The following is an 18,213-nucleotide window of genomic DNA, read 5'->3' on the forward strand; positions in this document are numbered from 1 at the left end:
GTGTGTGTTTAACTTTTAAATATGACTTTATTTTATAGGAAGACTAGACAACACTAAAATTTACTTAAAAATCTTTGATTTAGTGTGTGTGTGTGTGTGTGTGTATTTTTTACTAGTGCTAAACAAGTTTTCTGTTTTATTCTCAAACTCAGGGGATTTTGCCTATCAAGCAGAATTCCCTCCTCTAAAGTAATAGCATACCTGGCACAGGGGCACATGCCTGTAATCCCAGCGGCTCAGGAGGCTGAGGCACATGGATTGCAAGTTCAAAGCCAGCCTCAACAAAAGCAAGGAGCTAAGAAACCCAGTGAGACCCTGTCTCTAAATAAAATACAAAATAGGGCTGGGGATGTGGCTCAGTGGTTGAGTGCCCCTGAGTTTAATCCCCAGTACCCACTCCCCCCACAAAAAAACATAAAGTAACAGCGCTATCATTATTATATTTATCATTACCAACATGAGCACAGACTTTTTTCCCCTCTGAGGAAACACTGAAAGCACCAGAGAGATAGAAAAGCAATCTGTATAGAGCACTTTGAGGTAAATATCACAGGAAGCAAGGAAATCAACAAAAGACCTTCACAGGTTATCGGGGTGCCACGTGCAATCACATCTTACTCACTCTTCATCTTAGGCTGCAGAGTCAGGGTCAGCCTCTGAGATGCAGTTTCTTTGAAGGGGCAGATTACCTCAGTTCATAAAGGAGCAAGTGAGTGAGAGTATTTGTTTCCCCCCTTTCTCTTTCTTCACATTTGCCTGCTAGACAAGCATTTTGCCACTAAGCTATACTCTAAGAATATTGGGACTTTGCAGAGTTGCCCCAGGTGACTCTTCAAGAATCACAGAGGAACCAAGAAACCAGACTAAATAGTTCTTTGTTGGGACAGATGTTCAGAAACACTACATGTGACAGGCACACACTTCTGGTTTCATTTAATGGCTTCCATGTAGTACCAGTTATTATTCTTAACTGACACAGCATGGATATTAGGCAGTCAGACCCTGAAGGTGGATGTGTAGGAGGAACTGGGGAAAACAGCTGCCCAAAGGGGTGGGAAAACTGAAGAAGGAAAGAAATGATTTTGGTAAAAATGATACTTAGAACCTAAATGAAAATGCTGATATGAAAATGAAAAATAGGGGCTGATAGTTCAGTGGTAGAGTGCTCGCTGGGCATGAAAGAGGCCCTGGATTTGACCCCACCCCATTCCAGCACCACAAAATAAAAATTAAAATTTAAAAAAAAATTTTTTAAAGTGTCTAGTAGTAGTTGTGGGTCTGGGATTTTCTTTACTTACACATGGACAGTCTTCCATAAATATTTGCTCAGGAAATAATATATCTGAACCCCTAGGAAATTATCTATTTCTGGACTAGGGAATATGTATTAAGAATATAGGAGCCAGGCCAGGAATAGCAGTGCATGCCTACAATCCCAGTGGCTCAGGAGGCTAAAGCAGGGGTATCAATAGTTCCAGGCCAGCCTCCACCATTTAGGAAGGCCCTAAGCAACTTAGCAGAAACCTGTTTCAAAATAAAGAAATAAAAAGGGTTGGGAATGTGGATCAGTGATAAAGCACCCCTGGGTTCAATACCCAGTATCAAAAAAAAAAAGAATATGCAAATCAGTTGCAGAGGTGTGTGCCTATTGTCTCAGCTATCAGGAGGCTGAGGTGGGAGGATCACCTGAGTCTAGAAGTTAGAGGCCAGTCTAAGCAACATAGTGAGACCCTATCTGAAATAAACAATACAGAATATGTTTTCCTTTTAGGAATCATTGCATTCAGGATGTTTCTAAGTTTGTGACTAACGAGAATCAAATATCAACATGGGTGGGGATAACAACATTGGAGGCTGGAAGACAGTTGAGGTCTGGAAGTTGGTAAAAGCAGTTTTGTTTCTTCTTTTTCCCCCATCCCCCTCTCTTTTTCTCTGTACCAGGAATTGAACACAGGGGCACTTAACCACTGAGCCATATCCCCATCCTTTTTTTAAAATGTTGAGGCAGGGTTTTGCTAGTTTTCTTAGGGCTTTGCTAAATTGCTGAGGCTGGGTTTGAACTTGTGATCCTCCAGCCTGAGGCTCCCTAGTCACTGGGATTACAGGCATGCACCATTGGCTCAGTTTTGTTTCTTCTTAACCTTTAATGAAAGTTTATTTCTAAAATGCTCTAAGTCTCTAATGCAAGGCTTTGATTTGGGCTGACTTCCACTGAATGATTTTTCAACAGATTCAAGATAATACTGTATTAACCTCCTTGATTGCTAATTTCTTTCCTTTATTTCCCTCAAGAGGGAAGAATAAAAATAGAATGGGGTAAATGTATAAAGGTCAAATTCTAGACCTAGTTGAACTCTAACTTGGGGTTAGAGTATAGCAGTGGAAAGAACGTGGGCTCTGCTGTCTAAAAGACCCATTTTCTAATTCTAAATGAGCCTCTTAATATTGATGTAGACCTAGATAATCCAAATCCAACCCTTTGGGCTTCAGTGGTCTTATCTGTAAAGTGGGATCAATAATATCTACTGTGGGGCTGGGGTTGTGGCTCAGTGTTAGAATGCTCACTTAGCATGTGCAAGGCCCTAGGTTTGATCCTCAGTACCACATAAAAATAAATAAATAAAATTAAAAAGTATAGTGTCCAACTACAACTAAAAAAATAAATTAAAAAAATAATATCTACTTGAGAACTGGAATGATGGGCACGAGGTTTCAAGTACAGTAGGCATGCAGCAGACTCTCAGTGAAAGATAGCCTGATTGATTTTCCTGAACTTTCCATCCTCCTCTTCTGTGGCTGTCATTGCTTTCTGAGGCCAGACCCTCCCTCTGCAGGCTGTCCCTGTCCCCTTACCCATGCTTTCCTGGCAGTCACAGCACTCCTGGGTGTTGGAGGGGCTGGAGGTGTTACAACAGTGGAGACAGCGTCCGTCGTCCATGTGCAGCAGCAGGGACGCGGGGCACATGGTGCAGTTCTTGGTGCCAGGGCCCTTGCATTCCATACAGCTCTCGTGGCATTTTTCACAGTTGAATTTCTCTCCCTGTTATGAATAATCAGGAGGTTGTTTATGAGTACAGAGGGATGAACAAGGTACTGGTATTTCCCAGTAAGAATTCCATCTTAAATATGATTTGTCAAGAACTATGTAATGTTTTGAACAACCAACAATAAAAATTAAAACACACACACACACACACACAAAGAATTCCATCTTGTCTCTATAAGGAGGCAAGCCTGTAGGTTCAGCAGAAAGATGGTGTGTTCTGGGCAAAAGACAGACACAACTGTCTACAACTGGATGAAGCCATTCCTGGGCCCTGACCTCTGACCCCTGCTCATAACAAGAGTAGGAGAACAGGCTTCCACAATAATTTATTATAAAGTGACAGCTTCTGTTCTCTCTCTCTCTCTCTCTCTTTTTTTTTTGGTACTGGGATTGAACCCAGGGGTATTTAACCATTGAGCAACATCCCCAGCTCTTTTTTATATATTTAGAGACAGGATCTCACTGAGCTGTTTAGGGCCTCGCTGAGTTGCTGAGGCTGGCTTTGACTTTGCCTCAGCCTCCCCAGCTGCTGGGATTACAGGTGGGTGCCACCACACCCAGCATCCTGTGCTCATCTTAAGACAGCTCAGGTCAGGTATTAGTTTTGTCTAGCCCACACTATGTAGCCTTAAACCATTTAAAACATTCTGCATGCATTTCTCACATTTCAAAAGTAGAATATTTCATATATAAATCAGTTCCTAATTTCTCTTTAAAATCTAGAAGACCTGTCAACTGGATTCAGCATTTTAACATGTTCATGTCACTGACAAAGTTGAGTGCCCCCCACTTTTTTTTTTTGCTTTCCTGTGTGACACAATTCCCAGCATTTGCTATTATATCACCAACACGTAGGTAATGCTTCAATTTCCACTTTCCAGCAAGCTGGAACTGTGGTTTTTCGTTCCCCCAGTGTCCTTCCTTCACTCATGTACATTAGTTACCTGTGTAGCTTCCTTGATTACTGGATTCTTGTGGCTGGGACCCAGAATGATGTTAGTTGTGACTATGTAGCTAAAGCAATTAAATCTTATTAGGAAGAGAGTCCAGAGATGAGAAAAAAGTGGCTTCCCTCCTGACAAGTTGTACTTTGCTTGGTGCTGGAATTGTGGGTCAGGAGAGATACCTTCCTATTCTACCTGTGTAACTTTGCAAGTTTGGTGAAATAGAAAAAGACGAATGGAGGGGCTGGGGGTATAGCTCAATGGTAGAGAACTTGTCCAGCATGTGCAAGGCCCTGGGTTCAGTTCTCAGCACCCTCCCCAAAAATTGCTTTCTTGAGCATCTTGGAATATTTTAGATACTGCTACACTGTTTTCTCAGCTGTTATTATCTCATCAAATCCTCTGGGTTCAGTTCCAGCTTTGTTATTTACTATTCTTGTGATATTTTAGAAAATTACTTAACCTCCATGAACTTAAGCTTCTCCAAACTGTGATGAGAGCTGGTGTCAGAATTTAAAGAGCACCTATATTCAAATAGATTCGTTTGTATTAATTTCACCATGGAGAGATTTACATGTTTCCTAAAGTTTGGAAGCACAATCAAGAAATTAGTATACTTGGCAAACCCAAGTGTTCTGTGGAAGCAAATCTCGATCCTTCTGAATATATTGTGCAGAAGAGGTGGAGCAAATGAAAGATCAACAGCAGCATGGATCCTCTTTTACTCAGATGTTTCTGGTTAGACAGCAGAGGGTAAGAGAGAAGAGACTTTGTATTTCTTTTTTTTTTTTTAGATAAAATAAAATTTTTATTTAATTTTATTATTAAGTATGTAAAATTATATATCATGTTTTAACATTTTAGTGTTGGGACATAAAATTTTCAAAAACTTTTTTTTTTTTTTGAAAATGTAATGAGATTTTTATTTATTTATTTATTTATTTATTTATTTATTTATTTTTATTGTGGGTTGTTCAAAACATTACAAATTTCTTGACATATCATATTCCACACTTTGATTCAAGTGGGTTATGAACTCCCACCTTCACCCCATACACAGATTGCAGAATCACATCAGTTACACATCCATTGATTTACAAATTGCCATACTAGTGTCTGTTGTGCTCCACTGCCTTTCCCATCCTCCACCCTCCCCCCTCCCCACCTCTCCCCTCCCCTCCCCTCCCCTCCCCCTACCCCCTCCACTGTATAACCCTGAGGGTCTCCTTCCATTACCGTGCAATTTCCCTTCTCTCTCCCTTTCCCTCCCACCTCTCATCCCTGTTAAATGTTAATCTTCTTCTCCTGCTCTTCGTCCCTACTCTGTTCTTAGTTACTTTCCTTATATCAAAGAAGACATTTGGCATTTGTTTTTTAGGGATTGGCTAGCTTCACTTAGCATAATCTGCTCTAATGCCATCCATTTCCCTGTAAATTCTATGATTTTGTCATTTTTTAATGCAGAGTAATACTCCATTGTGTATAAATGCCACATTTTTTTTATCCATTCATCTATTGAAGGGCATCTAGGTTGGTTCCACAGTCTTGCTATTGTGAACTGTTGTGCTATGAACATCGATGTAGCAGTGTCCCTGTAGCATGCTCTTTTTAGGTCTTTAGGGAATAGACCAAGAAGGGGAATAGCTGGGTCAAATGGTGGCTCCATTCCCAGCTTTCCAAGAAATCTCCATACTGCTTTCCAAATTGGCTGCACCAATCTGCAGTCCCACCAGCAATGTACAAGTGTACCCTTTTCCCCACATCCTCGCCAGCACTTGTTGTTGTTTGACTTCCTAATGGCTGCCAATCTTACTGGAGTGAGATGGTATCTTAGGGTGGTTTTGATTTGCATTTCTCTGACAGCTAGAGATGTTGAGCATTTTTTCATGTACTTGTTGATTGACTGTATGTCCTCCTCTGAGAAGTGTCTGTTCAGGTCCTTGGCCCATTTGTTGATTGGGTTGTTTGTTCTCTTATTGTCTAATTTTTTGAGTTCTTTGTATACTCTGGATATTAGGGCTCTATCTGAAGTGTGAGGAGTAAAGATTTGTTCCCAGGGTGTAGGCTCCCTATTTACCTCTCTTATTGTTTCTTTTGCTGAGAAAAAACTTTTTAGTTTGAGTAAGTCCCATTTGTTGATTCTAGTTAATAACTTTTGTGCTATGGGTGTCCTATTGAGGAATTTGGAGCCCGACCCCACAGTATGTAGATCGTAGCCAACTTTTTCTTCTATCAGACGGCGTGTCTCTGATTTGATATCAAGCTCCTTGATCCATTTTGAATTCACTTTTGTGCATGGCGAGAGAAAGGGATTCAGTTTCATTTTGTTGCATATGGATTTCCAGTTTTCCCAGCACCATTTGTTGAAGATGCTATCCTTCCTCCATTGCATGCTTTTAGCCCCTTTATCAAATATAAGATAGTTGTAGTTTTGTGGATTGGTTTCTGTGTCCTCTATTCTGTACCATTGGTCCACCCGCCTGTTTTGGTACCAGTACCATGCTGTTTTTGTTACTATTGCTCTGTAGTATAGTTTGAAGTCTGGTATCGCTATACCGCCTGATTCACACTTCCTGCTTAGCATTGTTTTTGCTATTCTGGGTCTTTTATTTTTCCATATGAATTTCATGATTGCTTTCTCTATTTCTACAAAAAATGCCGTTGGGATTTTGATTGACATTGCATTAAACCTATAGAGAACTTTTGGTAATATCGCCATTTTGATGATGTTAGTTCTGCCTATCCATGAACAGGGTATATTTTTCCATCTTCTAAGATCTTCTTCTATTTCTCTCTTTAGGGTTCTGTAGTTTTCATTGTATAAGTCTTTCACCTCTTTTGTTAGGTTGATTCCCAAGTATTTTATTTTTTTTTGAAGATATTGTGAATGGAGTGGTTGTCCTCATTTCCATTTCAGAGGATTTGTCGCTGATATACAGGAATGCCTTTGATTTATGCGTGTTGATTTTATATCCTGCCACTTTGCTGAATTCATTTATTAGCTCTAATAGTTTCTTTGTAGAGCCTTTTGGGTCTGCTAGGTATAGAATCATGTCATCAGCAAATAGTGATAATTTAAGTTCTTCTTTTCCTATTTTTATGCCTTTAATTTCTTTCGTCTGTCTAATTGCTCTGGCCAGTGTTTCGAGAACTATGTTGAACAGAAGTGGTGAGAGAGGGCATCCCTGTCTTGTTCCAGATTTTAGAGGGAATGCCTTCAATTTTTCTCCATTCAGAATGATGCTAGCCTGAGGCTTAGCATAGATTGCTTTTACAATATTGAGGTATGTTCCTGTTATCCCTAGTTTTTCTAGAGTTTTGAACATAAAGGGATGCTGTACTTTGTCGAATGCTTTTTCCGCATCTATCGAGATGATCATATGGTTCTTATTTTTAAGTCTATTGATGTGGTGAATAACATTTATTGATTTCCGTATATTGAACCAGCCTTGCATCCCAGGGATGAATCCTACTTGATCATGGTGCACAATTATTTTGATATGTTTTTGTATCCGAGTGGCCAGAATTTTATTGAGGATTTTTGCATCTAGGTTCATTAGAGATATTGGTCTGTAGTTTTCTTTCTTTGAAGTGTCTTTGTCTGGTTTAGGTATCAGGGTGATGTTGGCCTCATAGAATGAATTTGGAAGTTCTCCCTCCTTTTCTATTTCCTGAAGTAGCTTGAAAAGTATTGGTATTAGTTCTTCTTTAAAAGTTTTGTAAAATTCTGCTGTATACCCATCCGGTCCTGGGCTTTTCTTAGTTGGTAGTCTTTTTATGGTTTCTTCTATTTCCTCAATTGATATTGGTCTGTTTAGGTTTTCTATATCCTCCTGACTCAATCTGGGCAGATCATATGACTTAAGAAATTTATCTATGCCTTCACTATCTTCTAATTTATTGGAGTATAAGGATTCAAAATAGTTTTTGATTATCTTCTGTATTTCTGAAGTGTCTGTTGTGATATTGCCTTTTTCATCCCGTATGCTAGTAATTTGAGTTCTCTCTCTTCTTCTCTTCGCTAGCATCGCTAAGGGTCTGTCGATTTTGTTTATTTTTTCAAAGAACCAACTTTTAGTTTTGTTAATTTTTTCAATTGTTTCTTTTGTTTCGATTTCATTAATTTCAGCTCTGATTTTAATTATTTCTTGCCTTCTACTTCTTTTGCTGTTGTTTTGCTCTTCTTTTTCAAGTATTTTGAGATGAAGTATGAGATCATTTATTTGTTGGTTTTTTCTTTTTTTAAGGAATGAACTCCAAGCAATGAATTTTCCTCTTAGAACTGCTTTCAATGTGTCCCATAGATTCCGATATGTTGTGTCTGTGTTTTCATTTATCTCTAAGAATTTTTTAATTTCCTCCTTGATGTCTTCTATAACCCATTGATCATTCAGTAACCTATTGTTCATTCTCCAATTGATGTATGCTTTTTCCTTCCTTCTTTTATCGTTGATTTTCAGTTTCATTCCATTATGATCAGATAAGATGCATGGTATTATCTCTACTCCTTTATATTGTCTAAGAGTTTCCCTGTGACATAATATATGATCTATTTTTGAGAAGGATCCATGTGCTGCTGAGAAAAAAGTGTAACTGCTTGATGTTGGGTGGTATACTCTATATATGTCAATTAGGTCTAGGTTATTAATAGTGTTATTGAGTTCTATAGTTTCCTTATTCAACTTTTGTTTGGAAGATCTGTCCAGTGGCGAGAGAGGTGTGTTGAAGTCTCCCATGATTATGGTGTGGTGGTCTATTAGACTCTTGAACTTGAGAAGAGTTTGTTTGACGAACATAGCTGCACCATTGTTTGGGGCATAAATATTTATGATTGTTATGTCTTGTTGGTGTATGGTTCCCTTAAGCAGTATGTAGTGTCCCTCTTTATCGCTTTTGATTAACTTTGGCTTGAAATCTATTTTATTTGATATGAGTATGGACACGCCTGCTTGTTTCCGAAGTCCATATGAGTGATATGATTTTTCCCAACCTTTCACCTTCAGCCTATGTATGTCTTTTCCTATCAAATGCGTCTCCTATAGGCAGCATATTGTTGGGTCTTGTTTTGTGATCCATTCTACTAGCCTGTGTCTCTTAATTGGTGAGTTTAAGCCATTAACATTTAGGGTTATTATTGAGATATGGGTTGTTCTTCCAGCCATATTTGTTTATTTCTGTTACTAAACATGGTTTGTTTTCCTCTTTGATTATTTCCCCCCCCTTTACTGTCCTACCTCCCACTGTTGGTTTTCATTGTTATTTTCCATTTCCTCTTCCTGTAATGCTTTGGCGAGGATGTTTTGAAGAGATGGTTTTCTAGCTGCGAATTCTTTAAACTTTTGTTTATCGTGGAAGGTTTTAATTTCATCCTCCATCCTGAAGCTTAATTTCGCTGGATACACAATTCTTGGTTGGAACCCATTTTCTTTCAGTGTTTGAAATATGTTATTCCAGGATCTTCTAGCTTTCAGAGTCTGTGTTGAAAGATCAGCTGTTATCCTGATTGGCTTACCCCTAAATGTAATCTGCTTCCTTTCTCTTATAGCTTTTAAAATTCTCTCCTTATTCTGTATGTTGGGCATCTTCATTATAATGTGTCCAGGTGTGGATCTCTTATGATTTTGCACATTCGGCGTCCTGTAGGCTTCTAGGATTTGGGATTCTGTCTCATTCTTCAAGTCTGGGAAGTTTTCTTGTATTATTTCATTGAATAGACTGCTCATTCCTTTGGTTTGGAGCTCTGTACCTTCCTGTATCCCAATGACTCTTAAGTTTGGTCTCTTAATGTTATCCCATATTTCTTGGATGTTCTGCTCATGGTTTCTTAACAGTCTTGCTGAGCTGTCTATGTTCTTTTCCAGTTGAAATACTTTGTCTTCATTGTCTGATGTTCTATCTTCTAAGTGTTCTACTCTGCTGGTAGTATTCTCCATTGAGTTTTTAAGTTGGTTTATTGCTTCCTGCATTTCTAGGATTTCTGATTGCTTGTTTTTTATAACCTCTATCTCCCTGTATAGTTGATCCTTTGCTTCCTGGATTTGTTTGCGTAATTCGTTGTCGAAGTGATCTTTCATTGTCTGATTTTGCTGTTTAATGTCTTCCTTGAGACTCCAGATCATCTGAAGCATGTATATCCTGAATTCTTTATCTGACATTCCATCTGCTGCAGCTGTTACCTCTTCTAAAGTTGCGTTGACCTGCATTGCTTGTGGTCCTTTCTTTCCTTGTCTTTTCATACTGCTTGCGTGTCTTTCCTGCAGGTGCGGGCGGCAGCTCTGCTCTCTCCTTATTCCAATTTGGGTGTCATGGCTACCACGCCCGCAGGTCGCTGGGCCTGTTCTGGGAGCTGGCGGCGGCTCTGTTCTGCCCCTACTCCAATTGGGGTGACGAGTGTACCACGCCGGCAGGCCACCGGGCCTGATCCGCCAGTAGGTTGCAGGTTTGTCTACCCTGCAGGCGCGGGCGGCAGCTCTACTCTGCCCCTACTCCAAATCGGGTGATGTGTCTGTCGTACCGGCAGGCCACTGGGCCTGTCCCGCTGGTCGGTCGCAGATCTGCCCACCTTTCGGGCACGGGTGGAGGCTCTGCTCTGCCCCTACTCCAATTGGGGTGTCGTGACTACCCCGCCTGCAGGACGCTGGGCCTGTTCCTGGCAAGGGAGGTGACTCTGCTCTGCCACTACTCCAATTAGGGTGGTGTTTGTACCACGCCGGTAGGCTCCTGGGCCTGATCCGCCGGTCTGTTGTAGGTCTGCCTACCTTGAAGGCACGGGCGGCGGATCTGCCCTGCCCCTCCTACCACGCCTGCGGACCCCTGGGCCTGATCTGTAGGTTGATCACTGGTCTGCTCACCCTGCGGGCACGGGTGGCGGTTCCGCTCCGCCCACACTCCAATTGGGGTCACGTGACCACCACACCGGCAGGGCCTGATCCGGGTGTGGGAGAAGGATCTGCTCTGCCCCTACTCCAGTTGGGGTGACGTGTGTACCACACTGGCAGGCCACTGGGCCTGACCCGCCAGGCTGTCACAGGTCTGTTTACCTTGCAAGCGCGAAGGGCGGCTCTGCCCTGCCCCTCCTACCACGCCCATGTACTACTGGGTCGTGGGTCTGCCCACCTGGCGGGTGTGGGTGGCGGCTCAGCTCCGCCCCCTCTCCAATTGGGGTCACGCGGTCACCACGCTGGCGAGCCGCTGGGCCTGCTCCGGGGGCTGGCGGCGGCCCGGCTCCTCCCCTCTGGCTCGAGGACAAATTGAGGAGACTCGGGTGACTGAGCCTCACCCCCCTTACCAGGAGACCAACTGCTTATGTCACCGCTGGTATTGATGAAGATCTCTCCTCCACCGCTTTCTGCTGACATCAGATCTCTCCCATGTTGGTATCCTATGCGAATGGCAGCATTTCGTTCCCCTTGCTGGGCAACCCAAGCAACGGGTGAGTCCTGACCGGCCCTCAGCAGGACCCGGACCGAGACGCAGTTTCCGCGGGCTCCTAGCCCCAGTCCAGGGAAGTTCCGGGAGCTGGAACTCGGCCGCTCCGTGCTCGGTGTAAGTTCCTATAAGTGTAAGCTCCAAGAAGCAGCCCCCGCAGGCTCAGTTCCGGGAGCCGGAATTCGGCTGCTTAGTGCTTGGTGTTTGCTCTGATAGGAGCAGGGTCCAAGAAGCAGCCTCCGCAGGCTACGCAGCCCTGAGCCAGGGCAGTTCCGGGACGGTTCAGTGAGCCGGAACTCGGCCGCTCCGTGCTCGGTGTAAGCTCCTATAAGTGTAAGCTCCAAGAAGCAGCCCCCGCGGGCTCAGTTCCGGGAGCCGGAATTCGGCTGCTTAGTGCTTGGTGTTTGCTCTGATAGTAGCAGGGTCCAAGAAGCAGCCTCCGCAGGCTCCGCAGCCCTGAGCCAGGGCGGTTCCGGGACGGTTCCGGGAGCCGGAACTCGGCCGCCCCGCGCTCGGTGTTCACTCCGATAAGATCAGATTCTAAGAAGCACCCAGGCGCTGAACCCTAGCAATCTGTCTGCAAGCCGCAGGCGAATTGCAGCCTGAAATTACCTGTTCTATGGCTGAATGAGCTGCGGTCAGTCGAAAACAGGTATGGTGACGTCAGTTTACCAACATGGTGGCTGCTGGCCTCCTCTGTGGTCTGACCGGTGTGGAGAACCCAGATGGACCGCTTCCTTCCCCCGTCTCGAACCCAGAATTCAGCCCTGAGTGCGGTGCTTGCGCGGCTGGCAGAAACTGCAGCACTGTAACCCTGCGTCTCTATCCCAGCGCGCGTTGCAGACTCTAGCCGCGGGGCGATTTGCTGAATAAGCAGTGTTACCCTCCGTGCGACAAACCTCTCGCGTTTGAGTCCCCGTAGCCGATCCTCGTGCGATGGAAATCCTTCCTCCAGGTTCCAGCGCACCCCACTATTGCTGGAAATTCCTAAAAAGATATCCTTTAGCCGTCCTGACTTGTCATACTCCCACACAGTGAAGCAGCACACGGGGGTAATGCACTCCCCTCGCCGCCATCTTCTCAAAAAAAAAAGAGATTTTGTATTTCTGACGTAATAGTCTTACAAAGACTGAAACTTCTGTGGTCATGAATAACAGATGTAGGGTTCATTCTGAGGTCCTCATTACTTAACATCTCATTATTTATCTTAGATCTTCTAGATTTCTGTGCTTTACATAAAGGCTACAGGTGAATAGCACCATTATTTCATGATGTCATGAAGGATTTCACAATGTTGGGTCTAAATTATAGTAAATGTAGGAATTTTAGAACTTTTTGACTGCCCAGAATGATATGCAGAAACTGAGTTCACATTCTCTCTAAAAAGGGCAGAAAGCCAGGTATGGTGGTACACACCTATAATCCTAGCGATTCAGGAAGCTGAGGCAGGAGGATTGTGAGTTTAAAGCCAGCCTCAGCAACTTAGCAAGGCCCCAAGCAACTTAGTGAGAACCTGTCTCAAAATAAAACATAAAAAGGGCTGGGAATGTGGCTCAGTTAAGTGCCCCTGGGTTAAATCCCTGGTACAAATATAAATATATATATATATATATATATATATATATATATATATATATATATATGGCAGAAAGCACACTGCCCCAGCTCTCCAGTACCTCTCCCACTCTGTATTTTCCCACAAGACAGTCGGAGTTGCAGATTCCACCCATGAGGTGGTAGTTCCACACACAGGACAAGCAATCCGATCCTCCTTTTCCTGAAAGAAAAAAAAAATTCCAAGTTATTAGATTGAACCTTAGTTTCCCTTTCTTCCTTCTTCCTTCCTTTATTATTATTATTATTATTATTATTATTATTATTAGTAGTAGTAGTAGTAGTAGTATTTGTGTGTGTGCTGGGTATCAAATGCAGAGTCTGGCACATGACAAGCAAGCGCTCTACCACTGAGCTACATCTCTAGACTTTCTTTTCCATTTCCCGCCCCTGGTACTGGGGATTGAACCAAGGGGTCCTTATCCATTGAGCCACTGAGACTGTCTCATTAAGTTGCTTAGGGACTCACACTTGCAATCCTGCTGCCTCAGTCTCCTGAGTTGCTGGGATTACAGGCATGTGCCCCCATCTGGTCAGGAACACTAAAGGACAAGGACTATGTCAAGTAAATTGAAGCAGGAGCTAGGTATAATGGTGCACACCTATAATTCCAGCAACTCAGGAAACTGAGGCAGGAGGATCGCAAGTTCAAGGACAGCCTCAGCAAGTCAGCAAGGCCCTGTCTCAAAATTAAAAAAGGACTAGAGATGAATCTTCAGTGGTAAGGTGACCTTGGGTTCAATCCCCAGTAACAAAAACAAACAAGAACCCCAGAATTTGAAGCAGAAAGATGACTTGCTTGAGGATATGGGGGAAAAAGCCTGTAAGACAAAGTGAAGGCCTATGTGTTATCTAATTAGTCCAAATTAGGCAGACTCCGCTGGAAACTGCAGATTGGGGATGACAGATCTTTAATTACAGCAAGAGAAAGATTTTCAGAGAATAAGAAATCATGTAAAAAGTTTCTAAAATCATTAATTGTCCTTCTGTTTATTGTTTAATTAGTGGGCAGGATGATGGCTGCTGATTTGGAGGAGGGTCCTTGTACTTGGTGTTGAGTAAGTCATGAATATACAGACAGCACTCATTTGAAGTTTGAGGGACAAAAATATTCAGTAGATCATGTTGTCCAGATTCTTAATTTTGGGACTGGTAGTGGTGATAGATTCCTTTGAAATTCTCTTGAGGGCTATAAAATCTCTCCTTAGAAATCTTAACACCCTGAGGCTGGGATGTAGTTCCGTGATAGAGCACTCGCCTGGCATGTTCAAAGCCCTGGGTTCTAATCCTCAGCAGGACAGGGGCAAAAAAATGACATTCTTTGCAAGTACGTATTCATTTCTTCAACGATGGGAACAAACCTAGGGTCTTGTGCTTGCTAGCCACACCCCAATCCTATCCTGTTTATTAATGATGATTATTATTATTTTGGTGCTGGGGATTGAACTCAAGACCTTATGTGTGCTAGGCAAGCTCTCTACCCCTGAGCTACATCCCTAGTCCTATTTATTATTTTCACATACATGCAAATGTGGACATGCAATGTCAACCATCCAAGGTTACTTAGGTAATTTTAATAGTCAAGATTCAAACTCAGGTTTGTTGACTCACAGTCCAGTGCTCTTTCTACCACACTATCCACTTTAACATATGAACCATCAAACAGAAGAGGTCTGAACCTATCGACTGTTTCCTGTGGAGGCAACACCTCCTTTTCCCAATGCATACATCCCAAGAATGATGGATCCAAATATTTCCTTTTATGCAGTATCAAGGGACAGCTTCTGGAAAGAATTTGGGGGACAGGAGACCTGAACTCTAGTTCATGTTATGAGGAAAGGCCCTGGCATTTCTGCTAAAAGTTTCAAAGAATGAGTGTAAGAGAGGTGGGCATAGAATGTACCTGGCATTTCGAGTTGGAACTTGAGCAACGGGAAATATATCTTTCCATCAGGACCAGGCTCTGAAGGGTGGTTAGTTGAACTTGACATAAAACCAAGAGTTCTGTCCTTCACATTCAAAAAGGAGTTGACTTTTCCTGTCTTATTTGTGAGTTCAGTAATTTGAACTGTTGTTTCCATACAAAAATGAATCCTGAGCTCTGAACAATAACTTACACAATAAACCTTTAGGATGTATCTCCTCAGGTTGGGGTCTGTAGCTCTAGCTCTAGCTTTATACAGAATTTTTGTATCATCTGGAACATGATTGTGGTATGTGATCCTCTCTTCATTTTCTCATATTTTTCTAAAATAAAGCTTAAACGTCTTACTGTTAACCTTTTTAAATACAAGATTTAATTTTGGGGGGCGGGTACAGGGGATTGAACTCAGGGGTGCTTAACCACAGAGTCACATCTCCAGTTCATTTTTTAAAAAATATTTTATTTAGAGACAAAGTCCTCCTAGGTTGCTTAGTGCCTCACTAAGTTACTGAGAATGACTTTAAACTCATGATCCTCCTGTCTAAGCCTCCTGAGTTGCTGAGATTACAGGGGTACACCACCATGCCCAGCCAAAAATCTATGTTTTTAATGAAGAGAAATTAAGGATGACATGTGATCTCACCTACATGTGGAGTCTTTAACAATGGAATTCATAGAAGCAGAGAGTGGCTACCAGCAGAGGCTGCGGGGGTGGGAGGAATTAGACGATGTTGGTCAAGAGTACAAAGTTTAGTCAGGAGACATACATTTTTTGAGATATATTATACAGCATGGTTAATAACAGTGTATTGTAAATTTCAAAATTGCTGAGAGTAATTTTGGATGTATTTAGTCCAAAAACTGATAATTATTTGAGGTGATGGATGATGAGTTAATCAGCTTGATTTAATCCTTGCACATTGTGTTTATGAATATCACTTTGTACCCCACCATGCATGCAATTGTAGTTTGTTAATTTATAGTAAATTAAATTAAGGATATGAAAAGGGGGATGGAGGCAGGGACAAGGTTAGATCACAAAATTTATACTTTAAAATTAGTTACATTACAATGAGTTCTTTTCTTTTTCTTTTTAGTGTTGTTCAGGATTGTTCCCAGGACCTTACTTATGCCAAGTATTTGCATTACCACTGAGTCTTTTATTATTAATAATTAATTATTTATTTTTACTGGGGATTGAATCCAGGGGTGCTATACCACTGAGCTACATACATCTCCAGTTCTTTTTAGTCAGTATTTTTTTTTTTTTTTTTTGCTGCTGCCACTGAAAGACCCAATCAGAACGAATTAAATGGAGGAAAGGTTCATTGAAGGGGCTCATGGTTTAGAAGTCTCAGTCCATAAGTGGATGGCTCCATTCCTTGGGGATCAAGGTGAGGTAGGACATCATGGTGGAACAGTGTGGCAGAGGGAACCAGCTCACATGGTGATCAGAAAGCAGAGAGAGAGACACTCCACTCTCCAGATACAGAATATATACCCATGGCCACGCCACGCTCCCATGAACTACTTCCTCAAGCCACACCTGCCTCCAGTTACTACTCAGTTAATTCCACCAGGGATTAATTCACTGATTAGATTAATGCTATAACCCCATCATTTCTCCTCCAAATCTTCTTGCATTGTCTCACACGTGAGCTTTTGGGGAACAACACATCTAAACCATAACAATGAGGGTCTTGCAATGTTGCCCAGGCTGGCCTTGAACTTGTGATCCTTCAGTCTTGCTACCTGAGTGGCTGGGATTACTCATGTGTGATGCTGTGCCCAGCTTTACTTTATTTTTAATCAACATATGATTATACACTTTATAGGTACAATGTGATGTTTCCATATGTACGTGTATCATATAATTATCAAATCAGGATAGTATATCCTTCAACTCAAATATTTATTGTTTACTTGAAGATTCAAAATTCTCTTTTCTATCTATTTTGAAATATACATTATTATTGACTATATAGTCACCCCCACTGTGTAATGGAACACTGGAACTTACTCTTGGTCTAACTGCAACTATGTGAGGGCCACTCTCCTCCCTCACTCCTACTAATTTGGCTATGGCCCAGACCTGAGGTAATACCTAAAGTACCTGTCATCTTAGGGTGACAGATCAGTGACTATTTACATACCCAACACTGATTTACTGCAAAATCTGTACACTTAGGGACAAAGAATCTTTCACAAATGTGAAGTTTGTTAATTTTCAGAATTTTTTTTTATTGTTTTCATGTTTAAGACCCTAAATTTATTATTATTGCTAAGGAGCCCTGGGGCTGAAAAGACAGGCATTTTGGCATTTCCTTAAAATTTAGAGCAGCTCACCATCTGCTTTCCCTCAGAATGACTCCCCTGGGATGCCTTCAACAAATCCAGACCAGCCCCTGGGTCCGGCTGTGCGTACCGCTCTACACAGAGAGGGGCAGCTTGGGAAAGTTAGGGGCTTTGGTTGTCCAGTCTGGATTTTTATTCCAAACAATTTTATGAGGAGGATAAATTAAAAAGTTAAGTGTGCACAGGCAAGAAATGAACTAATTAAGGAGGCACCAGTTGCACACAAAGGTATACATTAGGCCTGAGCTTGCTGTGTCTCCCCACTCCCCGTCCTTGGTGCTATTATGATTTTTCTTTTTAACATCCTAAAAATATTGGTCAGGGCTGGGGATATAGCTCAGTTGGTAGAGTGCTTGCCTTGCATGCACAGGCCCTGGGTTCAATCCTCAGCAACCCCCCCCCGCCCCCCAAAAAAGACTCTAAAAATATTGGTCAAAAAGATTGAAATAGAATTTGACAAATATCTTTTTTGGGGGGTTGCCAAACTTTTTCTGCTATTCTCAAGCATCCTCATTTCTTAGTATGATAGTTAATAATTTTAGAAGGAATTTACCCTTTGTTTTTCTACCCAAGTTATAACCTAATAGAAAAACCTGTCCCTAAATGTTGTAATCTACATGTTGCAGCACGAGAGGACAGCACCAGATTCTCCATTCAAGGGCATGTGAGATGTGAAAAGAAAGGATAACAGAACAAATGAGCATCACAGACAGAAAACTTCAAATAGGCAAGTTCCAGGGTTTAAGCAAAATCTAGGAAAAGACACAAACACTCAGATGTCTTCAGAATTCACCCAAACACTCTCAGAAATCCCTGGAATACTATATCAGGGACACTGTGTTTGATGAACTTTTGAGCTTGGGAATGCTCAAAACCATCATTCTTAAAATCATTCAGGAAAT

General features: G+C 41.9%; 1 protein-coding gene across 2 annotated transcripts in view; it reads right to left on the minus strand.

Moving 5' to 3' along the window:
• Pcsk5 (proprotein convertase subtilisin/kexin type 5) overlaps positions 1-18,213 on the minus strand; it is a 449,712-nt gene that overhangs the window by 4,926 nt on the left and 426,573 nt on the right. For both annotated transcript variants that reach the window (XM_046459433.2, XM_046459431.2), the window contains 2 exons: positions 13,095-13,195; positions 2,854-3,040 (listed from right to left, as the gene is read on the minus strand). In XM_046459433.2, coding sequence (XP_046315389.1) covers positions 2,854-3,040; positions 13,095-13,195 — 288 coding nt within the window. The remainder of the gene's footprint in view (positions 1-2,853; positions 3,041-13,094; positions 13,196-18,213) is intronic.

The sequence above is a fragment of the Marmota monax genome, unplaced genomic scaffold, assembly GCF_021218885.2.
Source record: "Marmota monax isolate L192 unplaced genomic scaffold, Marmota_monax_Labrador192_F-V1.1 WCK01_AAM20220418_F8-fsc00059, whole genome shotgun sequence".
Taxonomy (NCBI): Eukaryota; Metazoa; Chordata; class Mammalia; order Rodentia; family Sciuridae; genus Marmota; species Marmota monax.